Source organism: Anoplophora glabripennis, unplaced genomic scaffold (assembly GCF_000390285.2).
Source record: "Anoplophora glabripennis isolate ALB-LARVAE unplaced genomic scaffold, Agla_2.0 scaffold1, whole genome shotgun sequence".
NCBI classification, from domain to species: Eukaryota; Metazoa; Arthropoda; class Insecta; order Coleoptera; family Cerambycidae; genus Anoplophora; species Anoplophora glabripennis.
In genome coordinates, this window is record NW_019417028.1 from 2,811,953 (window position 1) to 2,837,213 (window position 25,261).

The 25,261-nt window shown below is 32.2% G+C and overlaps 5 protein-coding genes across 5 annotated transcripts; 3 read left to right on the top strand and 2 right to left on the bottom strand.

The window, feature by feature from the left end:
- Window positions 1-1,976: 1,976 nt before the first annotated feature.
- LOC108910255 lies at window positions 1,977-4,544 on the bottom strand. Its single transcript, XM_018714847.1, has 4 exons — window positions 4,450-4,544; window positions 4,223-4,399; window positions 2,596-2,710; window positions 1,977-2,338 (listed from the first exon to the last, which is right to left on the bottom strand). Exons 1-4 carry the CDS (start codon window positions 4,502-4,504, stop codon window positions 2,209-2,211), a joined length of 477 nt encoding a protein of 158 aa, XP_018570363.1. The 5' UTR covers window positions 4,505-4,544; the 3' UTR covers window positions 1,977-2,208.
- A 411-nt stretch (window positions 4,545-4,955) lies between these two features.
- On the bottom strand, window positions 4,956-6,729 carry LOC108909998 (zinc finger protein 239-like). The gene is made up of 4 exons (XM_018714518.2): window positions 6,568-6,729; window positions 6,097-6,477; window positions 5,813-6,045; window positions 4,956-5,568 (listed from the first exon to the last, which is right to left on the bottom strand). Exons 1-4 carry the CDS (start codon window positions 6,683-6,685, stop codon window positions 5,446-5,448), a joined length of 855 nt encoding a protein of 284 aa, XP_018570034.1. The 5' UTR covers window positions 6,686-6,729; the 3' UTR covers window positions 4,956-5,445.
- A 1,712-nt stretch (window positions 6,730-8,441) lies between these two features.
- Window positions 8,442-14,601, top strand: LOC108910084 (putative glycine-rich cell wall structural protein 1). Its single transcript, XM_018714625.1, has 4 exons — window positions 8,442-8,670; window positions 9,339-9,402; window positions 12,692-12,985; window positions 14,189-14,601. Exons 1-4 carry the CDS (start codon window positions 8,662-8,664, stop codon window positions 14,485-14,487), a joined length of 666 nt encoding a protein of 221 aa, XP_018570141.1. The 5' UTR covers window positions 8,442-8,661; the 3' UTR covers window positions 14,488-14,601.
- A 1,334-nt stretch (window positions 14,602-15,935) lies between these two features.
- LOC108915747 lies at window positions 15,936-25,211 on the top strand. Its single transcript, XM_018721900.1, has 9 exons — window positions 15,936-16,120; window positions 16,376-16,519; window positions 17,034-17,110; window positions 17,242-17,370; window positions 17,451-17,535; window positions 17,594-17,683; window positions 17,798-18,007; window positions 23,609-23,874; window positions 24,676-25,211. The coding sequence occupies exons 1-9, from the start codon at window positions 16,020-16,022 to the stop codon at window positions 25,080-25,082; spliced, it is 1,509 nt and encodes a 502-aa protein (XP_018577416.1). The 5' UTR covers window positions 15,936-16,019; the 3' UTR covers window positions 25,083-25,211.
- LOC108915832 (homeobox protein extradenticle-like) lies at window positions 19,948-22,373 on the top strand. Its single transcript, XM_018722005.1, has one exon. It carries the CDS (start codon window positions 20,164-20,166, stop codon window positions 21,247-21,249), a length of 1,086 nt encoding a protein of 361 aa, XP_018577521.1. The 5' UTR covers window positions 19,948-20,163; the 3' UTR covers window positions 21,250-22,373.
- Window positions 25,212-25,261: the final 50 nt, after the last annotated feature.

The following is a 25,261-nucleotide window of genomic DNA, read 5'->3' on the forward strand; positions in this document are numbered from 1 at the left end:
TGTTTGCGTTTCTCTCTTAATTTATTTTTTATTTAAATCACCGCGCGTTCCGCGATTTAATTTCATGTTGTCCTTGTCCTCTAACCGAGGGTGGGGAAAAAGACTCGATGAGGGGGAGAAGAGTCTACATTCAATTTTAAAAGTGTGTGTATGTGAAAGAGCTTTGACCAAGACAGTACGCAACTATACGCAACTGAGATCTCAAATTTGGACTAATGGTACATATAAGTGATACACAAAATTGATGCAAGGGTGCTAGTTCCTGCTGCAAGCGAGTGAGCCGACGTAGTGAAACTCTCAAAGGTAAGGGCAACAAAGTCGCCGCAAAACTCTTAGTACATTCTTTTTCAAACATCTTTTCCCTAGCATATTCAATACTCGAGAAATACAACGAAAACGAAAATTACCGAATATTTCCAGAGATACTCCTCTCTGGCTCAACTGACCAATCAACGGATATCAACGAATTTAGTTTGATTACGGTAATCAAGATAACTCCGATTGGTCACTTATAGTCACTATCACTAACACTCTTTCATCACTAAACCATTGTGGATGTCCTATTAGGCGGCATTTACGGGATACTGAAATAAAAATATTAAATACAACTATTTTGCAAAAAAAATTGCAACATAATCTTTGTTTGGAATGTTTTTTTTTAAATAAACGTTTGTGTGCGATATATTCCCTGTAGGTTGCTGCTGCAACAAATCGAATTCTAATCAAGTAAGTTATTGGAAGGGACATATTATCTACTTTGCGGAATCGAAAATTGGCATTATAATTTACGTTATTGAAGTCCATCGATTCGTTGATGAAATTACATTTAATAAACGATAGTGAGGTTATGTTTAAGATCATCACGTTACGAAATTCAAAATTCAACACGAAAATGTAATATTGCAGTAACTATAGTGTGTACATACCTTTTTGTAATAGGTTATAACTTTTGTTTCTATATGACACTGACGTTCTTATTTAACGTTACATTACAGAACGTAAAAATAACACAAATTCCCACTTCACGATGAATATTATTACACAAGCGAAGCACATCTTTAAAAAAACCTTCTACTCCAATAACCAATGAGCATGCTAAATCCTTCAGTGTTATTATTTTTTTATCATCTGTTAGAATTCTGTGACATAATTTTGCCTTAGATTAGATGTCGTTGTTACTGCTGTTATTGATCTTGCTGCTGCTGCCGCTTCTGTTGTTGCTGTCGTTGTTGTTGCCGTAGTAGTGGTAGCAGTAGTAGCAGTTATCAGTAGTTGTTGTAGCTACCGCTGCTGTTGTCGTTGTTATTAATGCTATTGATCTACAACAGCCACAACGACAACAACAACATATGTCATGAAAACGCACCGTGTTTGAAAAAAAGCACAATTAATTGTCCGAATGGCATCCAGCACCTACTCCGCAATAAACAGGGTGTTCAAAAATGGATAAGCCATATTTTAAAGTTGTTTACCTGGGACAGAAAAAAAATTGAAGTTATCTTCGGCAAATTTCTATGCGTTATGTTGTTTTTCGGAAAAAATACGGCAAAAATTCGAGTTTAAAAAATTATCTTTGACACCCTGCATCTCAAAAACAAAATATTTACTATGATTCCATGATCATTAGGAAAAAATTATATTTTCTATCAGTTGCCGAGTTTGTGAGACCTTTCCAAAAAACTTTATACGTTTATTTTGACATCATACTCTGTACTCCCTTTTCCATTTGTTTTGTGCGGTGTTCCTTCTTCACTTAAATGAACGTTTTCTTGAAGAAAAAAATATTACTTAGTTTAAGATTATGATAAACGAAGAAATGAAACAATCAACATTTAATATATTTATTTATAATAATAAAGACCTGAAAAATGTAATATAGGTAGCTTTAAAAACATTCGTAAACTTGATTAATTTAATAATCTATATAACTTATGCATATAAAATCAATCTATAAATATAAATTCAAATGTATTGTAACTATTTTACCTGCTCCATTTATCAATACAAGTTTCACAACCAATCCAATTTTATAAACATTGATCCGTTTCAACTAGTTCTAGGTAAGTACACTTCTTTTAAATATGACAATACAGTTTTATAATTACAAATAATTTACATTTCTTTACATCCCAAACAAACAGAGAAATCTTGGGAAAAGTATAAACAATTAGTAATACAGTTGTCAGGTATAGTACAGGTACATCATAATCAATAAAAATTATGCGATATTAGCAACGACAAAAAACTTATTGGTACAGTTAATGAAGTAATAGGTAACTGATCAGATGAGTTACAGGCGTCGGCGTCGTTACATGTTTGAACACAACCACGAACATACCTACAAAAAAATGCTCTACTATTGTTGCACGGTGATGGCAGGATAATAATAAAAATAACATATAGCTTTGTTCCTAGAACATTCCAAACCAGTTTGCAACAGTCAGAAACAAGCGCATTACGATATAATGTTTACAAAGGTTCAAAATTCATTGTTTCCAATCAAACACTTACTGTTGGCAGCTGTTTGTAATGCACTAGGAACGAGCTAACAATACTGCTCTCTTTCCGGCGTATTTATGGCATTCCAGTTCATACCTGTTATCATAATAAAACCTGCCACAATGTGACATCCTCACCAACTCAGTATCGGTAGTTAAAGTTCCACTGTCTAATGCACATCCTCTCACCACTATATAATCACCAGTATCATCTAAAAAAATAGTTTTACCATAGATTTAGGTCTTAACTATACTAACTGGCATACCAGTTGCCACTCATAAATTGTCTTGTTGCCTTGAGGAATTTTATTGCGAATAATTTATTGAATAATTAATTTTGTAATCCATATATTCAAAAGTTTGAAAAATTTGCCGTGCTTACAAATAATATGCCATTGATTTACTCAGCGGAGTAACGTAAGGAATATTCTTGAGCTCTTAGTTAGATATAATGATAAAAATATGTTATAAATGTTTACAAGCCACTAACCAGTAATTTTTTTTGGAACAATAATTTTATGTCCTTCATGTTGGCCAATAAATTTCGTTAAAATTAAAAATTATTAAAATAGTAAGATCAACGTTGAATTAAAATACAACGTCCTGTTTCAACAGCTCTGATTGGCGTAATTTTTCACGAGATACTATTCAACAAATCTGCGGATCGCATTATTCCGAGCGTAGAAATAACGGTTTGTCATTAGTCATTGTAAACGAGTCACTAATATTGGTGACGTCAAGATCTAGGGAATTTTCGTTACCAGCCGTGCAATGTTGGGTTTCCTAAGCTCAACTGCCACGTAGCTTGTAAACATTTATGGCTCTGTAGTACTTATAACATTGAGGAAAATATCTTCTAGCATCAAGTAAAAATTGATTAACACTAACAAAGCATTTGCATTAAATAAAGCTTCAGGGATGTTAGGCTGCTGTTATAATAAAAAATATTTTGCTAAAGGAACCTATCAGTGGTTAAAACATTCTATTTATTGTTGCAATCCTCTCTTATTATTACGATGTACATTTTTTGCGCTAACATAAGTTTTTATCGAGGTTGTCAGGTTTCCATCTTAGGATGACGAGTTTTATGGAAATACCAGCAACCATCTTTTTTTAATTCAAATGAGAGACTTTTTACCATAACTATGTGCTATATTCAATTATTAACTTTGTCTTTAAACCTTCTCTTTATGTTTAAAAAGTTGCAAGTAGAAAACAAGATATCTATAATAGGACAGTCCCACTATCCTTTGCTTTATGATTTAAACTTTTTAAATATAACACAACAGTTAAGCCAAAGTTGAAAACTTACAATAAACACTATATGCACTGGCACATATATAGTCCTTCATATGCATCTTCTAATCTTTTACATACTTTTTTTTATTTGCATAATGTATAAGTAACAGTCAAAGTTTTATTGGTTATTATTATATTTGCTTTGTTCGTCCACAGGTAAATTGTTTTTAACCGTTAATAGATAGGCTTGAACCAAAAGTCAATTAGCAGATGCAATAAGTCTTTAGTGGAAGAAAAACCCTAAGGAGGTGCACTCTTGTTTTAATAAAGCATCGACGATAGTGCACTCGTATAAGAAAAATTGATTATCTCGCAAAACTCGTTTTATTCAAATATGTACTGTGAAAAATACACTTTTGCAATGGATGAGCCTTGAAAATGAAAAAAATCTACACCGGCCCCACATGACTGACAATGAGACTTACCAAAAACTCCATTGATTTTGACACAGGAAGTTGCAGGAAACAGGCCGTCTCTGCCCTTTCGGCCTGCCATACACGGTGACTGGAACACGTCCAGCGTGTAGTTATTATGAAATGGATCCTCACATGGTGGATAATCCTTATTTATTGAAACGCATTTGAAGCAATCAATCGCGAGCGCTAAAATATAACACATATACCCCATATTTGTATATTTCACGATTACTCACCTCGCGGGAAAAAATTAAATGCGATAAAAAACCAAAAACTGACTTCAGCGATCATGCTTTTGAGTCGATACTTTCACTTGTTCCATAAATTGTTGATAAGTTCAAGATCAATTTCTTTGCCAGGGGTGCAGTTAACGAGACTAAATTATTAAATAGGTTTCCTGAAATAATCAATATTTTTCCCCTGCGATGAAGAACGCCGTCCTACGGTTTCGCGCAACGATGGTTGCATAGTCTTGAAACAAATTGAAGGCGACGCTGTGGTGTATCAATATTTGTTCATAGGTGGAGACGGAGGGGGGAGGGGTATATTTAAAAAAAATACGGATTTTTATAGATTTCATGTATTTATTATTTTGAAATATATTAAACAAAAAACAAAAATGCTGAAAATATGCTGAGTTTGTAAATATTTCAATGCAAACGAATACTTCAAAATTAATCATTTTTTTATTCATATCTTTTTAAACATAATGTAAAAATATATGAAAAAAATTCACATAGCACAGCAATAGTTTAATAAATTAAGATTATCACAGACTTAATTGTATGTACAATATTGTGTAAGCTGATTATGGTATTCGTTATTTCTACTACAGAAAAAATGTGCTATATTTCTATTTGTAGGATTATATGCTAGCAGCCGGGAAATGCTGACTGTAACACTACCAATTTTAATGTAACTCCTTCTTCTATAAGGCAACAATGCTTAGTGTTATGAGCTTTTTTAGTTATCTACCATAGCACTTCAATACAAAAACATTTATACTGAAATATACACATTTACAAATATACACAGTAAACATATACTCCTCACCAAAATTAATCATAATTCATTCACAAAAATAATGTAACACTATTGCCCTCACTATGCATGCCCATACAATAAAAAATTAATTGCTAATAATATATACATTAATCATGCAAAAAAAGAGACTGAAAATATATGTGCTGTTTTTGAAGACGAGTATTTTGGTGTAGCATGGAAGACCATTGTTAAGAAGTGCTGTTTTTATGGTGAACCTTTTTATGATACCCTAATCCACCCGTAGTAGTAAATCCTTTACCACATATGTCACAGCAGTATGGTTTTTCACCAGTATGCGTTCGTATGTGTATCTGTAATAATCGAACAAAAGAAATATGTAAATTCAAATTTTTTGTTGCATATGTGATCTTTTAAGATAGTTGCAATTGTTTGTTCTATTATTATTATTTCATGGATTCAATAAAGTTACAAAGAAAAACAAATTAGTTATAATATACTTCGGAGAACGGCCAATACATTTTAGTATTCCTTTTTATGTAGTTTAAAAATAGCATTAATAGAAACCCGGATATCAATAAATAATAAATTACTTACTGTTAAGTGTATGTTCTTCGAAAACTTTTTCCCACAAGTGGAACATACAAACGGTCTTTCCCCAGTATGTTTCCTCATATGCAGTTTGAGATAACGGGGATACACGAAGGTCATTTTACATATATCACAGACATGTTTTTTCTCGTTACTGTGACTACTTAACATATGTGTCCTTAAATTACTACTTGTCGTGTAAGATTTCCCGCATTTACTACAGATATATGGCCTATCTCCTAAAATAGCGAAATATGCAAATGTACTAATAAAATAATATGCACCTTTACCTGAATGTGTGTGTTCGTGCATCTTTAAATTAAAGTTTTTTGAAAATGTCTTATGGCAAATCTGGCACTGAAACGGTTTATCTGGTGTATGTGTCAGGATATGTTCTTCTATACGATACCCACGGGGAAACATTTTGCCACAAAAATTGCATAACGCTTCATTATCTTTACTTAGTTTAAGTTTCTCATTGTCAGTTTCACTGCTATTACTTTCTAATTGATCTTGAGATAGCTTGCACTGATTTTTGTGGTTAATTTTATCAGTTTCGGGAACATATTCATTACAAATAATGCAATATTCCACACTCTGTTCTTCAAGAGTGTTCAAACTGTTAATATTGTCAGAAACTTCTTGGTTATATAGTACCGTTTTGTTTAATACTGAAAACTTCGTTTTAGTTAAGTAGCAACCCCACAACAATATATTACAGTAATCTAATCGTTTTAAATAATTTATCTTATATCAATTACCTCTTGCATTAGATTTGTCTCGACACATACTGCAATATATTACATTGCCTTCTAACTCATTATCTATTAGTTTTAAACACTCTGAAGTGTTCCCGGCTTCAACAAAATTTCTGCACATATTTTTGTCGTGTAGTAAATACACCAAAGAGGATAATTCCGAAAGGTTTGTAATATCCAAAATTAGATTAGGCACATGAGCTACAAAGCCATTAAGAAATATTTTTGCTTTGACACCGCATTCCTCTTCGGCCAGTAGAACACCTTTGTCCATCACTAAATTTGAATTAGTGATGTTAATATGAAGAATCCCGATAAATTCATACTGCGGATGGATGTGAATGCCCCACATCGTTGAAGGTAAATTTAAAAGGGTTAATTCTTTTGCCAAGTTTTCCATTTATCCTTTAATTAAAAACAATAAACTAACTTTAAAAACATTAAACATAACCTATATATGTGCCGGCACTGCCGGCAGCAACCATAGACCTACACCTAAACAGATTACGAAATATTGTTTCCGTAATTTGTGGTTTGTGAGTAGCCATGAACTACTGATTTTTTACGATGGATAAGCAGAAACCTGCAATACCACGAGGCTTACCGCAACATCCAACTTCGAAATTTGAAAAATTAGCGTCAAATATTTGATTGGCGTAATTTAAGACCAGGGAAAGTTAAGGAATGAATTCTAAATTTATTAGCATTTTATTTTATTCAAATTGAATAATGATGATCTAATCTGATCTCTAATAATTTATTAGAAATCAGATTCTCAACTACCTAAATACATTATAGATTTTTATACTTATTCATACTTATGTAGGTACCCCTTAACAAAAGTTTGCATTGTTATTCATTCTTTCTAGTTTTTTTCTTATTGAAAAATATTTTTCCAATTCTATATACATAGTTTTATAATGTTGAACAAATAAAATTAATTTGTGTTGTCCGACTATTAACTCCGGAAGTGATAGTATATACTAAATAAAATGCATTAAAAATTTAATTAGTTCAGTTACCTACCTATCATTAACATATCATATTATACGTATTACTATCTACCATTTTAGATAAATCATTAAAATATACCTACTTTCAATTTAAGAGTTTTCATTTTTATATGTCTTAGAGGTAAACTTCAAGAAATTTTAAAACGTACTATACAGGATGTTGCCGTTATGACGAAGCAAACTTTAAATATGATAAATATTCAAAAAAATTGTGATTTTTCTTAAAAAAAAAAACAATATCGACAATATTGTATAATAATGATCCAAGTATTTTTTTGTAACATCTTTCTTATACATAAGGCTGTTTTAACCAAGTTTAATATGGTTTTTATCACATGGGTATATTATATGTTGTTACTTTAGTATCTTTTTTATAATTACAACAAATGGTGTGATGTTCTTTACCTCAACCTTTACGTCATTGGTATAATCATATTTTACGCCCTAATTTTAGGAAATTTACAGTCGTCTGTGCATTGTTAGGGACCTAAAAAAAGGCTCGTTTTTTGAATAATATCGAAGAATGTGGATAAATATTAGATATCTGCTTTTACATATCTGGAGTTGATATGAAAAAACATCACGCTTCGTTGATAAGATTTTTAGGATTTTTTAAAAATGCATGTGGCTTCAAGTAAAAATTGTTCTCTAAACACTAAAATTCTCTTCTTTTAGTGGACCGGCAATTTCTCACTTTAACCACATTACTTTTTTACAACTGACCTTAAAACATCACATGAATACTTACCAAGAAAAAAATGAAAGATATTAATAGCGTTGTGTACGTAAACACTGATACAAGCGAGCGTAACGAATCTCTTTCCTAATTAAAAATACTAGAGTATAATGGCTTACCTCAAAACAATTTGGTTCAAGGAACGTTAAGTGGAGCGTATTTTGTGACTTTGAGTGGTGGATACCTAAGGGGATAGTCTCTAACAGAGAAAGAAAGACTTTCGCCCAATGTCAGAGATATGAACTCCCTCTCATTCGCGGATGGTACAGAGTATAAAAGCAGTAGGAAGGATGCAACGGGCAGTAGAACTCTTCTGTGTCTTCAGCATTTAATAAGTTTTTGTCCATCATGATTAAGGTGAGTTACCAAGAAGTAGATCTGGATTAAGCAATTAGAAGTAGATTTAGCTGCTGGCTAGTGGTAATAAATATATACATTTTGGTTTTTTTTAATAACTGATTCAAAGTTCTTTAATGTGAGTTTTCTATTAATATAACGTTAGCAAAATAATTAGCAACATTATCGTCAGTTGCAATCTAGTCTTTAATTATTTTTAATTGGTACTTTTTATATTAAAATGTGCTTTAGTTCACCGTTAATTGACGAAATAATTACAGGTGAATATTTTAAAATTAATTGGCAACATATGTATGTTGAAAACTAATGAGTAGATTTGCTTCTTGTAGCAGAGAAAGTATATCTAGATATCTATCATTCTAGTTGTTCATTGAACATTGGTGCACAGATGTTTATATTTTATCTGTCTACATAATAATTTTAGGCAAAATTATATTCTACATATGTCTACTTCTTCACAATTAAATTTGAAAATGAAAAAAAATCCCAATTACTATACTTCCTAATTTAATTTACATTTAATATTTTTTCGGCGGTAGAAAAATATTCTACACCTACAACTTGTGTCTAAATGAAAACTCGTTTGTGACAAAAACTATTTTAAACTATTTTTCCTATATATAACCATTTTTTTAGTACGGAAATTAATATTTACGTTTTCTTTTTAGTATCTACTTCTAACCTCTGTGGTGGCTGTTCTGGTGAGAAGCGAACCAACAATAGTTGCTTCTGGTAAGTAAAATTATATCGAAAATTTATCATATTTCTACTGAGAATTATCGAGAACATAATTTATGCCAATTATGAGAGTGAAAACAACCCTAACAATATTTTTTTATTCTCAACCTAGTGCAATGCAACAAGAAACGCCCTGTATGATCTAATTACCCATATTTAGTAGTTTAAATAACGTTCCGACTGAATTTTTGCATTTATATCTACAAGGCTGTAAAATATTGATTTATTTAACCATTACTCAAAATACAAAATGTGATCATCTTAAAAAAAAAACGGATAAAGTAGTAAATACATTCTGCACCACTATTTATGTCGAAGAACATGCTGATATGCAGAAAAATGAAAATTGGTTTAGTCTGAAATCCGAAGTCACTGTAATTAATAATTTCGAGAAATGTAAATTCACTTGAACATTCCAATTTTAAGATTTATGACGGAAAGTTCAGTTATGTTACATGGAACTAAATGATTTTTTATTTTCTAAAACATAAAAAGTAAGCTAAAGTAAAATGTTTATATTTTAGTCATCTTTTGAATTGTCATATAAAGGTAATTTAAATAAGTAAAATATTCGTTGAAATCATTACTTCGGGGAGAAATGCTACAATTCTTAAAGTATCTACTTTTTGAGAAAAGTTGTTTTATTAAGCGAAAAGCTGTTAAGAGGCTTAACCCTTGTGTATTATTTACTTAAATAATAAAACTATCCAAACTTCTTAAAAACGCCAAAATCATACAATTTTCCAACTTAATTGGAATATTTGAAATATTTTAGCGTTTTTAATTACTGATGTTGAACTTGCAGTTATTCCAAGAAAATAAATATGCAGCACTTTCACTTCAACATTCTATATTTTAAGATTTATAATGAAAGTTGGAAATTCCCAGTGGATGTTTTTTTGGATAGAAAAAAAATGGTTACTTAATTAATACTTTAAAGCAAACAGACCGAAATGCAATCTAGGAGAAACTAATGCTATTTTGTCTACTTTTTATCGGCCTGATATTTTTCTATGCTTTCTACGTTCGATTTCGTAAAACTCAAAAAGTAAACAAATTGAATGTTTTTTTTGTTTTGCTAATTCAAATTAATTCTCATTAAACGAAGTTAATTAGGAATTCAATTTCATACCAAATATCCCAATGATGAAACAATAATAATTGAATATTGATCAATTTTACCGTTTTTTTAATTTCCTCGTAACTGTAAGAATAGAAAAAAATAATATTGCATGGTTCATATTTCCTTAAATAATTTTAGTTTCCAAAATCTGTCATTTTATCACTGTAAATATAAATATACCTATTTTCCACATCAAGTAAAATTAAATTAGTATTTATTTACACATTTTTTACTTATTCATCTTATTAACTTATGCCTAAAATGAAAACCTATACGTTTGTTCCCATCTGCAATGTTAATAAAAAAGACCATATGAACAATGTAGACAAATCTCACCAAAATTACACAACTGACAATCTCTCAGCATCAACTTCAATGTCCTCGTGAAAGTAACCAGATTTTTATCATTAATTACAGTCTTGATGAAAAAGACACGCTTAATAACCGAAAAAAGTGGACGCTAGAAAGTGCCGGTTTCCATCTCACAAAAAATACTATATTTTACTTTTGGGTGCGACGAACCGTTTTCGATTCTACAATATTACTTTTACTTATCGTCACCTTTGCTCCAATTAATCTCAGATGAAGCCCATTCACTTTCCAACAGACTGTTCTTTCTTTGATCAATGAGAGAATGCAGCCACTTTCAAATCTCCACGTAGATGTTCCAGTTATGTACAATTTTGTATAATTAATATTAGTTTTTTATTTAAAACGTTCTTTCTTTGGAACCGTAAACAATAGATTGGCAAATAACATATGATCTGTAATCGAATACTTTATTATTTATTTCAAATGTATAAGTATTTCTATTTGTTTAGATGTAGAGGGGTGTATAATATTTTATACAGGGTGTTCCGATATTGACTTATATGACATAGGAGGTTATAGCGCTTTAAATATGAGCCCGTAAGTTTTTTTTCAGATATCTCATTAAAACCAAAATTTGAAAATGGAAATAAATTTTGGAATTTAATGTTAGAAAATTATTTAATAAATTTTAGTCAAGAACTGTAGAAACTGATGGGGTTACCATTGTATGTGTAATTTTCTATTTGAATTGAAGGTAAACCATGATATATAAAAGTTATTTAGAAGTGTTGTGGAAAATTTATTGTAACAACGAAAAGAGAACAATATTGAAAAAATAACAATACATAAAATACCTGGAAAATAACTATTTATAGAAATAAAATTAAGGAAAATGAGTACAACAAGAAATATTGTCGATTTTGAAATAGCTTCTTTGTTTTGCTAAAATTTGATTCGTTGACTTAGCTTTATAGGACAAAAAGTTCCATTTCAAAACTATGACAAATATCAGTCCATATGCATAGAATAGGGGTATTTTTATAATCGAATATTTCAAACTACGCCCATGGAAAGGGTTGTAAGAATATAATTTAGAATAGACTTAGATTTACTACATAAAAGGTAGTATTGGTTACGCAATTACTCACACTGTTTTTGCGTAATTTGGAGATTTTTAAGAAAAACTGAAAATCATTAAAATTGTTTGTGGAATCATGTCTCCATGGTAATGTAGATAGGCCTACATTTGAAGATAAAAGAAGGCGTTTCTTTCGGTAGAATCACCTGTTGTTTCTATGGGTTACTTAGCTATTTTGTTAAGACAATTACTGTGTTTTTTATATTATTGGTGAAATTTTATTGGAAGTGAAAGTTTTTACGACACAATCACAATGACAATCAGATTAATTCGTTATGCACCAAAAAATAATTAAATATTTTGTAAATACCAATGTTGATTTAATTGACAATTATTGGAAATAATGCAATACAAACACAATAATTAACATCGGTAGTAACTACTATACTAAATTTCAATATAATTCAATGTGTATTCAAGTATATTTAGGTTTGACTTTATTTCATTGTTTGAGGTACTAATTAATTGTTAAAATAGTAATTATGGCATAATATGGCAAAGTTATCTAAAAATTCAATATCCCACCTTCTTTTTAAAATAGCAATTACTGGGCCAAATAATAGCACTATTGGCAGAAGTGAAAATGCATTTCAGCATTTCATTCATTTTTTTTTCTTTGTTAGAAAACATGTTCCGCAAATTGTTACTTTCCTTTTCTCCATTTTTTCACAACTATAAGCGTGTTTCACATTTCCTTTCCTTACTTACAGGCCTTAGCAGTCTAGGCCTTAGCGGCGGTGGCGGCTGGCAAAACGGCGGAGGCGGTTGGCAAAGCGGCGGTGGAGGAGGGTATGGTGGCGACTTCGGGGGTGGACAAGCCACTATAAACTTCGAAACCTTAAGCGGCAACCACGACTTCCAATCTGCTGCTATCTCCGGCGGTGGACACGAAGGCGGCGGCGGTGGAGGCGGTTCCATCGGCGGCGACTTTCACCACGGGGTGAGCATTGTCGGAGGCGGTGGCAGCGATAAGGGAAAAATCATCGATCTTACCGGACAGACAGGTTAGTATCTAGGTTAACCTTTTAAAACTTTGAATTTTCTCTTATATTAGATAACGGACTCTAGCTAGACTTTACATGAGCTACAGTTTTATCTTTCTTTCCATATTACTCAGTTAGTAGGCCTACTGTTATACTTATCGTCCTGCTATTCTTTCGACGATCATTTTAATACTTTCTTGGCTTTCTCTGTCAAGGAATTTGTTGCCATCATTTTCAGATCTTATCTTTTACTCATTCCTGCTATGGCGTCTTAGTAACGCAGTTAACAATACCCCAAAAGGTTTTGGAGTATTGTGAAGTGGATTAGATTAGATAAAATTTTGAGAAGTTTAATTCAGCTAGAGATACAAATGATCTCTCATTAACTTTCTTATAAAATCTGAAAGAAATGTTTTTAACTGTGCCTTCAATCAGGAATGCAGCACTTCTTTATAAAGAAGGGTTGTAACCTCTTCATCATTCCTAGACCTTTATCCCTCTAAAGCATTCTTTATGGGTTGAAAGGTGAAATATTTGAAAGAATATTTAGGGCTACGAGAACTGATAAAATTTGATTTTTCGATCTCCAAATATAGAGAAGGAGTTTAACAATGTGAGAGTACGTTTTTATCAAGAGAATGTATGTCTCCAGATAAAAGCCCTCTTTAGCAGCCCTGTATTGTTGTCCTCAGCGTTTCTTTCAAAAGCGCAAGTTCATTATCGGGCGCAATTTTTACTTGAATTCCTTGATTCCTCAAAGTTCCTCAATACCCATTCTTTAGATTCTGATTAAGAATAAGTTGTTTTTTGTTTCATAGATTCATTTATGGGTTTTTAAAGTTGACTGACGTTTTATTTTTTCATTACTGACTGCAAAATTTATATTTGCCTCACTTACAACATTGTCAAAAATATCATATTTGCAGTATCTCTTTTTTTGGATTCTTGCAATAAATACTGAATATACTAACATATCCAGTTTCTGCAAGTTGCTGGTTTTGAATCTAAATGTAGTTTTGGGAATTGGAGTTAAAGATATGCACTAAAGTTCTATTGACCATACATTATGACCGAATGATCAATAATTGTATTAATACAAGTATCTCTTATTGGAAATCTGAAACCATAATCTTAATTTGAATCAAAGTAAATTAAAACTTGATTAAAGGCACCGCAATATTGTATTATTCTAAATCTGACTCTTTTGACTATTTACATTTCCAGGAGCTCATGGCCACGACGGTCCCTTCGGCGGTAGTTTCGTCGCCTCCAGCAAATACAGCGCCGGAGGCCACGGGGGCGGCGGCGGCGGCGACGGTGGTCACGGATTAGGTGGTGGATACGGCGTCCACGAAGGTGGCAATGGGGGCGGTTTTGCCGAACACTACAGCGACGTCTTGGGGGCCAGTGAACACCTAGGAGGAGGCGGCGGCGGCGGCCATGGCGGCTGGGAAGCCCTGCAGGGTGGTTCCATCGGAGGAGGGGATGAGCTCGGGGGAGATATAGGAGGTGGATACCACTAGAGTGATTGAGATATTCACGAGTGCTGTTGATTCTCTGTGTATATATCGTCAGATGTAAATATTTATTTCTTTTCTTGTTGATTTTTTTTTGTTGATTTATGTTCTGTTTTAACTGTTGACTTGTTGTTTAATAAAATCTTTTGTGTTTAAACACGAATTTTATTCACGTAAAATAATGCCATTTCTTTGTTGTTTGAGACATGTTAAAAATATGCCGTTTAATTTTTTGCGTTTGGCAAAAATAAAATATAGTAATAAGTTAATCCTTATTATTTAAGTTTGATATACTTAGACATCATTTAGAACAAAAAAGTTCGAATTAATTCATAATGGCACGCAATATTTTTTAAATGTTTTTAAATGATTGTAAAAGGATTTACAATATTTTAAATGTTACTATAGTTTTGTCAAGTTGCTAACTATTGCAAAATATTTCATTTTCATTATGTGAGTTGTACAGAAAAAAAACATCATTTCAATTTTAACGCTGCAGCATAATTTTCAAAATTTTTAGAGTGAAGTGTCCGATTTAATCCGTTTTTAGATAAAGTTCTATTACGTCACATAGCATGAATTTATCGATTTATTCGCCTACGTTTTATATTTTTTTGTTAGCGATTTTTTTTTATTTAAAACCTCACTACATCCCTGGAATCTGCATCCCCTCAATTGAATTTCGTTCAAATGTTCACAAATTTGCTCTTTTTAAATATAAGACTTCTTCCTGTGAGGTACATTTATATCAAAAGTATACAAAAGAATGTCTAAGAAGCTTGCAGAGAAAGCAGAGAAATTACTCCGCAAATATTTAAAACTTGTTATGAGAAACATTCGATTGCAATGTTTGTTTTGTAATTTTTTCTTGTTTGTGTTTATAATTAAATCGTTCATCCATTGAAATTAAAAAATGTTTAATTTGATACGGAATATTAAAAAAAGTAAATTAGTAAACATTATTTCTGTTTATTTAATTTATTGGTAATTATATCGATTGTTCGCTGCATTTAGCAAGAACAGAAATACATGATAAAAACCACTAATATTAAATTCATAGTTAGCGCTGAATATTTTATTCATGAAATTTGGCACAATTGACGTAAGCAACGAATTTTTGTCAAATAAATTATACAAGATCTTTGTGCACGATAAATATCGCAAAACAGGCATCCCAATTACGTGTTAGGTTAGGATAATTAATCTTTAGTATATTCACTGCATCTATATATTAGAAGTAGATGTAGATTCTAGTACATTTAATACATTAATTGCATTTAATTATGCCCAACACTTAACTATTTCATTTGTTTCCTGGCTATTTTCAGAGAATCATCCTGTACCCTGCGGCAGAAAGTTAAAAACAGGCAACGCTTTGCGTTACCATGGTAACGTGGGATTTGTTTGTTTCTTTTCGGCATTCTCCGGTCTGTCCGTCTGTCCATCGGCCGTATTCGTTTCGGAATTACAAATGGCCTCCTTTTGAAAGGAAACGTCAATAACAATTATGTAAAATTGGCGTAAAATCGATAAACAAAATGGAAATCAGGTGTTGCATGGTAGGATGTGATAATGTTTCCTCAAAAGATGAAAATAACGGGAATGATGCGTTTTTTGTGTTCCCCAAGGATTTTAATCTGTACGTATGTCTGTGTTCATCACCTTCAATATTAATAAAAAATATTGTATACTTACAAATATTTTAAATTTAGAGATTTTGCTTTTATTATTTACAAGTATTTTACAAGTCTAAAAAAATATATATAAACTGTTAGTTTAATTGTTTAAGGATAATTAAAAATCTGTAAATTTTTTTTAGATTTTGTGAAAGTTTTAAGCAAAGTTTTATTGAGGTTTAATTTACTTGCTAAAAAATAAGAGCATTATTTTTTAGGTGTATGTTGTGGGTACAGAACTGTGGTCGTCCAGAATATTTTGAAGATTTTGCATTTGCCGGAGCTCAACCTTTTTTGAATAGACATATATGTTCCAAACATTTTAGTGACATTGACTTTATTAAAAAAGATCCAAAGCTAGGGTAAGTGATTTCAAATTATTTTGTTTTTGAAATATGCAAAGAAAACTATAAAATGATAATATAAATAGCAAAGGGACAATATAATTAGTATATTTTTTTGTTTTTTGAAAATCTTACGTTTTAAAGTAAAATAGACACCCAAAAATAAATAAAGGCAGTATAATTGATGAATTCTTTTAGCACAAAGAATATCATGCGCATATTTTTACTGCTACTTAAAATTTAAAATTTTTCTTGAGACCCATATAATCATTTCTGAAAAAAATTAGGAAATTCTTCTATTTAACCACCTGTTATATAATTATTTTTAACATTAGGTATGTAGGTACAGCATGATCAATTAAGATTTAGATAAAAATTGCTACCAAATTTTGACAAATCTGATAGTAAATAAGTATTGTTCAATTTATTGACATATTTTTGGAAAAAAATAAAAATATTTAAATATACTTTTGTCCATCCTCAAATGGGTGAGATTACCTATATAATTTAATACAGAATTTGAGTTTTTTAGAATTTTGCCAGGTTCAATTCCCAATTTAAACTTGGCTTTTCAAAGGGTTGATGTAAAAGAAGAAATTGTTGATCCAGGTAAGTATTTAATTTTTCTAGATTGATCAAAATAGTACTCAAGTAGTAACAATTGTTAACTTCAGTCTTTTATTCATTTCAAAAAAAGTATTTGGCTTTGTTTTCTAATTTTCTTTGTGTACATGTTTTAGGGTATTCAGAAGCAGCATCAGGTCTAGCATATTCAGAAAACGAGCTCTTAAATGAAATAAAGTTGGAGAAATTTGAAAATGACAATTGTGAAGAAATAAATGCTAATTTTTCTTTTTCATCAACGGATGGTAAGTTATAAATTAAATTTAAATGCAAAGTAAAATTAAAAATAACAACAGACACTTCCATAACTAGAGTTTTATTTCAGATTCAGGTAATGACGTACATGGATCACCATCGACACCAGGATCTATCGACGTTTACAAAGAAACTAAGGAAGATAAAGAACTAAGGTATCCGTTTTTTGAAATTTGTGAACCCCAAAAAGTTATATTATTTTCTTTTCTTAAGTAACGAATTCTTCAAAAAGTACAAAACGGCAATAAAGGGTAGAGGAAATACTAGGAGATCTTATGAAACGGAAGAAGAAAGAACATTGAGGTAATTCTAATAATTTTCATAGAATAAAAAAGTACATTTTTTATTCAATATATTAGTGTTCTGTTTTGGTGTGAAACAGTATTTTTCATTTTTTCATATACTTTTTTCCTGTAGGTTGAAAAAAGAAGCTCTGAGAGCAAAAATAAGGAGGTCACAAGAATCTGAAGAACAAAAAAAACTGAGACGGATGAAAAATGCTCTTCGTGCCGCTTTCCGCAGACAAAATGAGACACCGGACCAGAGGGAGTTGCGCAAGAGAAAGGATAAACTACGGTCCCAGACGAGGAGAAAAGCAGAAACTGAGACAGAGACGAGAATCAGAAGGTACACATATATATAGGGTGTCTGAAAATAAATGGTCCATGCTTGATCAATTAAAAATAAACTGGTTTGGATCAAAACAAGTTTTCTCAAAAAATGTAGTATGATTTTAAAAATATGCTTCATTTGCTTTTGCTAGAAACAACACATCTCTTTTTAGAATACATTGATCAGATTCATTATTTCCATTAATTTATTTGGTATTCACATTCCTAAGAAATTTACTAATAAAATATTGAGATATTGAAAAAATTTAAATAACTTATCTACCAGTTTCTAATAGGCTGCTTTTAGTTATTGGTGGGTAGGTATTTAAATATACCTTCAAAAATTCGTTAGCTGTTTCCACTGTTTGTTTACTGTCTTCTGAATTTAACAGCACTATTTATTTTCTCAGATCATATAACACAAACAGTAATTATTTACTATAGCATAAAATGCCCAAATCCCCACAAAAATGTTCCTACCCCCGCATTTTTGAGTACTCAACATGAATCTGAAAATACTTTTGTGGTTGTGGTTGAACCTAGCTTTCAGAACATCCGTAATGAACAATCAACGTTGTTTGTGAAACACATTTTCGCAAATTTGAAGTAAAACAATAATAAATAATAATTCCCTACTTCTATCCGCCATTTGCAATTCGTGATGTCATCGAAGTTCCCCCACAGGTATTCATCTGTTATTCTATGATCAGTAATCTCGCTTTCAGTTTTGAATAATGATCACTGAATTAGGACGAGACAAACACGAACTATTTAGATCCATGAGTCCAATTTCGAAGAGAACAGGATTTTGTTTATTGTTGACTTTTGATTTGATTTTAAATGTTTAGGTATACCTATTCTTCTTAGAGAAAAAATAAACCACCACAATTTTAAAGTTTTATTAAATATGTGAACGTGATCAGAAGTTCGAATCACAGAAAAAGTTTGAATCATACGAGAAAGGGGATTACCGATCCTGATCATATAATCTGACAAGAAAACAACTACGAACATGATTTTGGGATCATAACGCGTTTAGATCACAGGATAAAGAGGGATAATCCCCCTCGATCCCAAATCATTGAGGCCAATTTCTAGCCATAGAATAATGGCGCGTGGCGCGATCCAAAAATTGCAACCAAAAGAAAGCAGCTTATATACTGCAAACATATTTGTAAGGGCGACACAAATATATAAAATATTTTTTTTTTTAAATAAAAGCATTTATTCTTTTAAGTTTTATGTTCATTATGTTATGTTATGATAAGTTGTGTTAAAGTTGAGTTAAGTTGTGTTCAAATGGCGTTAGATCGTGTTAAGTTGAGTGTGTCGTTTTGTTAAAGTTGAATTAAGCAATTAAGTTGTGCCAAAATAGAGTGAGGCCACAACTTAAAATATTTTTAAGCTGTAATGAGGCTGTGTTAGATTTAAATTGCGTTCTATTAACATTGCGTTAGGTTTTGTCCAATAATATGAGTGTATTTTATGGCGGGAAATTTTAAAAGAAATTAGTAAACGTTTTGGTATGTGTGTAAATAATATACATATGTTATTTATATATTACCAGAAATTTCAGTTTAATATATGACAAAATATATTTTTTGCTAATTCTAGTTTAATTTAATAAATTTGTGAAGGTAACTGAGTACTGAGCAATTCAATCTTATGTTGACCCCAAAAATCTACTTGCATTTGCACAGAATTTTGGACAATCTACATTAGGTCTGTTCCAACAAGAGTCAGGGATTGGTTCCGAACCGTCAGAAATGTGCATCCAACTAATTCTTGCGATTTATTCACTGAAGACACATTTAGAACTTAGCTGGCCAAACATTTCGAACAGTTCAGAACCAATCCCTGACTCTTGTTGGAACAGACCTATTATTTTATTTGGTCATTTTTCTTTTCTCTGTGATCACTGGTCAGCCTCTTAAATCAATGTCTATGGTGAATGACATGCGCGAGCGCCTCTAGCCTCTACTAACCTTTCTTAAAACATTAGCCCGTATTGTTTACCTGTGCCGTGTCTTTCTGTCTTCCATTGAAATCATTGGAGTTATAACTATAAACTTGTGTTTACGTTCGTAATATCAACAGTAAACACAAAACTTTACCATTTAAATATCATTTGCGTGCAAAAAAACGAGTATATAAAAATTTCACTTAAAAGTGATGGGTGATCCTTCAAGTATGATGGGGCACACAGGAGGTGGCCTTATGCCTCCTCAACCGTACGGAATGCATCCTCAAGGCTCGGCTTCAACAGGAGAAAATGAGCCTAGAAACCAAGACATTGGTGAAATCCTACAACAAATAATGAACATAACAGATCAAAGTTTAGATGAAGCACAGGCTAGAAAGCACACATTGAACTGCCACAGAATGAAGCCTGCTCTCTTTTCGGTACTATGTGAGATTAAAGAGAAAACTGTCCTCTCGCTTCGCAACGCACAGGAGGAGGAACCTCCAGATGCTCAACTGATACGGTTAGATAACATGCTTATCGCCGAAGGTGTAGCTGGCCCAGAAAAAGGAGGTGGTGCTGGCGCTGCAGCTTCTGGATCAGCTGCTGCACAGTCCGGGCAACCTGACAACGCAATCGAACATTCTGACTACAGAGCAAAACTGTCCCAAATCCGCCAGATTTACCATCAAGAACTGGAGAAGTATGAGGAGGCCTGCAACGAATTCACCATTCACGTTATGAATCTCTTAAGGGAACAAAGCCGCACTCGTCCAATTACCCCTAAAGAAATCGAACGCATGGTTCAAATTATCCATAGAAAGTTTAGTTCGATTCAGATGCAGCTGAAGCAATCCACCTGCGAGGGCGTTATGATTCTCAGATCACGGTTCCTAGATGCTAGGAGGAAGCGTCGTAACTTCAGTAAACAAGCTTCAGAAGTTCTGAACGAATATTTTTATTTGAATCTCTCAAACCCTTACCCGACCGAGGAGGCCAAGGAAGAACTTGCGAGGAAATGCGGTATTACAGTAAGTCAAGTGTGCAATTGGTTCGGTAATAAGAGGATCCGTTATAAGAAGAACATCGGGAAAGCTCGGGAAGAGGCTAATCTCTATGCCGCAAGGAAAGCGGCAGGTGCATCTCCGTACAGTAGTACCCCCACACCAATGATGTCCCCCGCGCCTCCCCAAGAGTCCATAGGTTATTCCATGGGCTCTACATATGAAAGTGCAGGTTACGACGCCAGTAGCTGTGGTTATGACCCTATGCACGGTCAAGAGTTGTCACCTTAGGTAAAACTTTAAGTAAAAATATTACCGACGTATACTATACTTGTATACTAAACAGAGTATACTAATTTTTTTACTGTGCTGTGCGTTATATATACCAAGTTCGTTTATTGCCTCTATGACGGAGAACACTTTACTCTTTACGCCGATGAAACGTCTAGCATGATTCTGACGTGGACTGGCCCATCGTTAATGCTCAGGTTATTCAAGCATTACCCGAGGGTGGCAAATTGCAATCTCAGAAGTACATAACTATATAATAAATCTCTAAACCATTAGTTCGGTATACTTTAAATGAACTGATATAATACAAGACGAGTGCAAGAATTAATCAAATTGCACAGACCTGTTGACAGCAAGTATTGTGCCATTTTCAAGAAATAATTACAGGTTACAAATAGGAAAGTAAATATATAAAACTTGTTTATTTATTATTATTATACAGAATGATCCTAAAGTATCTCCCAATATTTGCAGGTGCAATACATCAAAAAATAAAGGTACGTTTTTATGCAGGATGCAACTAAATTCTTCTATTTAATTAAGATTATTTTTATTTCTTCAAAAGTATTCCAAATTAAACACTCACTTTTATGATAGTACATTAAAACCTTAACAAGGATGTACAGTTTTCGAGATAAATGGTAAAATGTCATTGAATAACGATAGTAACAATTCATGTAATCATGTTATCCTTGAAAAAACAAAGTATTATGTGCATAGTTTCCTTCATTTGCTTTTTGCAGCTTATACACTTTATTTTGACACCCTATATCATGAAAACGAAATGTTTCTGGACACATGTTTATAGGAATTTATTTGTTAATTTGTGGCATAGTCCTTCATAAAAGTTTGATCAAGCATTTTAGTTATAAACTTTTCCCAAAAATTATATTTCACTTATTAGCATTTTAAGGAAAGAGCTAGGAAAAAAGTTACCCTAATTTTTTTATGTCCAGAGAATATCGGGAAACCTTTTATGGCCATCCTGTATAACATTGTATAAAATGTTTCATGTAAAACTTCATATGTTATTTATTGTATTAAATTAATTAAACAGTTGTACAAAATGTTTTATTTTACCATATTTTAAGGCGCAGAAAAACTGTCGAAAAAAACTTTGTTCCTTTGTAAATTTTGACGACAATAAAATTTTCATCTAAGTGCGACATATACTTTTATGATGGTCCAGATTTATTTATTTCAAATTTGATTAACTCGTTTTTTATATCATTAAACATATATTTGGCACCGACCGTTTACTTAAATTGTATCATGTCCAAATTGAGAATCACGTTTTGGTGGTTTTACCGCTAATTTTAGCAGGCATACATTTTCGAAAATTCAAATAAAAATAAAAATCTAATCTTTTAATTTAGATAAGACTGGATTACCTAAACACATTCAAAAGTTATCACAATTGCATACGCACAAGCTATCATTCGGAGTATTCTTGACACGTGCGTGCTGATAGCAGCGAGAGATTTCCCAGAATTATTTCCAGGGTATTTTCTACCATTTGCAGAATTTTTCCATTGTACTAACTTGTCATATAAGTACACCAAACTTTTCATGGTACAAATCACATGGATTACTATTTTAGAACAATATAATGATATTGATCGATTGCGGTCTATCCACCTGTTGGAAAATTCATTATTTAGATGATCCTCACTTCACATCTAAATGAGCTGGAGCACCGTTTGTAAAGCACAAGAATATTTTCAAGTAGTAGTCGCATACAATCGATATGCTGGGGCAGCATTTTGGCAACACTCGCTGTATACCAATATATCAATTCATCATTGTTAGTTAAACACCAATTGTGTAGTGTACTTAAAACCCAAATCACTACTTTTATAAGACAAGATCACAACTTAAAAACTATTTATGAGACTTATCTGTTAATTTTAAAATGAATCATAATACCTACCAACTCTAATATATCAGGATTCTCTAGGACTAAAGATGATTTACATCCTTATTCCAGAGTAAGTTATAATATAATTAGTTATAATGTTTCAAAGCTATATTTTTTAACAATCTTTTAATTCATATTAAAACAATAATAATTAATATATTTTTAAGAATTTAAATTGTATCTGTCTCGTTTTTCTAACTTTTATCAACTGTATGGCAGCTGACTAGAGAATATAACCTGTCATTGGATACGAACACAAGCAAAAGTAGTTTTTCCCCTCTCAAATCTTTGAAGTATCATTGACATAATCTCAATTGTAGACCCCCTAATTGCCAGAGACGTACTCTTTTATTTTTGGACATCCTGTAGATTGCAAGCGCTGACATTCCTTCACTTTGGATGTGACTATGAAAACTGAAAACTGAATCAGTTTAATTCCAGGTATAACGATGCGGTGCGAGCAGCATTTCGCAGAAATAACGAGACCCAGGAGCAAAGGATGGAGAGAAAGATGAAAGATATAATAAGAGCCGCGAAAAGACGTAGCATGGAGACGCCGGAACAGAGGGCGGACAGGTTAAGGAAAGATAGGGAGAGGGCCAGTAAAAGAAGAATGCTGAAGAGAATCACTGAGCAGATGACCCGTTTGGACGGCTTGTCGGAATTAGGGCAAGTGCCTGCGCCTGTAAAAATTGATTTGGAGAACGGTAAGTCTGATTTTCTTTTTGCAAAAAATTCACACAAATAAAAATTATGGGTATATGAAACAAAACGTAGTTGTAAATATGAAATCCTTATTCGATAAATAAAAATTTTAAGTAAAACGTAGAATGAAACAGAACTTAGGGTATTGCAATATTCCACCAATAAAATTCTATAAATGATCGTGTTTTAAAAATTAAGGAATACAAAAGTTCTGTTTATTTATAATCACATTTATTTTACAATTTTTTAAGAAAATCTGTCCAAATTGCTGCACCCAACATTAAAAATAATCTACAGACTATTACTTTTTTAAAATCACTACTTCTCTAGACCAATTTCGACAGTTTTGGGGAATTTCCCACGTTAGATAAAAAGTAGTAAAGATGTCTAGGATTCGAATTTTCTGAAAAATTAAAATGCAAAAACTGTATCTTGTCTTTTTAACAAATTATATTGCGAGAAACAGCTATTCTTTAAGATATATGCTCCCTCCAGCATTGAATTACACTCTCAATATCTAGTAACCAGCTAAGATTAAAACCAGCCATGTTTTCAAAGCACCTACCTACAGAGTAGTAGGTCATTCAATGCCAGTAGGTGCAAAGTACTGTAGTAAGTAGGCACTGAATAGCAATGTCATGTACTTTATAGGTTATATCTCACTTACTTTTTCCTTAGAACCCTTCAAATGTGTCGAAGGTCCACCTTGAGCTATTTTATTGGTGGAATATTCCAACACCCTGTATAATAATTGCTAGTATTAACTACATTTTCGATGTACAAGTATTTGATATTATTTGAAGGCTTTCAACCGCTAACTATGTCCTCGATTGGTACCATAGCCACTCGATGTAACGAAGCTAGCAATATGGACCATCTCCAGCAAGTGTTGGAGTTCATAGAGAACAACACCAGTAAATCAAATAAGAGAACTTTGAAAGAACCACCCGAAATTAACCATTTGGACAAAGTACCGCACACTGCCTTTGAATCTACAGAGGTAGGTAAAGAACGTACAAAAAGTGATGCTGTAAGCAACGGTAATTATCAAAGTTCAAAGAAAATGTTAGAGCAAGGGTATCAACTGACCGACGTTCTGTCTAAAGTTAGTGAAAATGGAGAAATGCCAGGTATCGACAGTTTGAAGTACAATCAAAGTGACGGTGCAGAAGCTGTGAACGTTTTACAACCGGAAGTAGTCTGGGTTTAGGCAATGGACGTTTTAGGAAATAGTCAATTTGTTGTTTGTACATAAGAGTTATAGTTACATGTGTGTATATTGAATTTTTTATTTCAGGCGTTTTATGCCGTTTAGATAGAAAAAAAAGAAGGTTTTTGACTTGTGTGTTTTATTAGTCTATACGGGGTAATCACGACTTTGGAGAACCA

Excerpts from the sequence above, each read along its gene's own strand:
- LOC108910255 (XM_018714847.1), bottom strand. The coding sequence starts at position 4,504 with ATGATCGCTGAAGTCAGTTTTTGGTTTTTTATCGCATTTAATTTTTTC. Across the intron at positions 2,711-4,222 it reads CAAAATCAATGGAGTTTTTG|ATGATACTGGTGATTATATA; the intron begins GTAAGTCTCATT and ends CTATTTTTTTAG. Across the intron at positions 2,339-2,595 it reads AGGTTTTATTATGATAACAG|GTATGTTCGTGGTTGTGTTC; the intron begins GTATGAACTGGA and ends ATTTTTTTGTAG.
- LOC108909998 (XM_018714518.2), bottom strand. The coding sequence starts at position 6,685 with ATGTGCAGAAATTTTGTTGAAGCCGGGAACACTTCAGAGTGTTTAAAA. Across the intron at positions 6,478-6,567 it reads AGACAAATCTAATGCAAGAG|TATTAAACAAAACGGTACTA; the intron begins GTAATTGATATA and ends CGAAGTTTTCAG. Across the intron at positions 5,569-5,812 it reads CGAAGAACATACACTTAACA|ATACACATACGAACGCATAC; the intron begins GTAAGTAATTTA and ends CGATTATTACAG.
- LOC108910084 (XM_018714625.1), top strand. Across the intron at positions 9,403-12,691 it reads ACCAACAATAGTTGCTTCTG|GCCTTAGCAGTCTAGGCCTT; the intron begins GTAAGTAAAATT and ends CCTTACTTACAG. Across the intron at positions 12,986-14,188 it reads CGATCTTACCGGACAGACAG|GAGCTCATGGCCACGACGGT; the intron begins GTTAGTATCTAG and ends TTACATTTCCAG.
- LOC108915747 (XM_018721900.1), top strand. The coding sequence starts at position 16,020 with ATGGAAATCAGGTGTTGCATGGTAGGATGTGATAATGTTTCCTCAAAA. Across the intron at positions 16,121-16,375 it reads TTCCCCAAGGATTTTAATCT|GTGTATGTTGTGGGTACAGA; the intron begins GTACGTATGTCT and ends ATTATTTTTTAG. Across the intron at positions 18,008-23,608 it reads ACAGAGACGAGAATCAGAAG|GTATAACGATGCGGTGCGAG; the intron begins GTACACATATAT and ends GTTTAATTCCAG.
- LOC108915832 (XM_018722005.1), top strand. The coding sequence starts at position 20,164 with ATGGGTGATCCTTCAAGTATGATGGGGCACACAGGAGGTGGCCTTATG.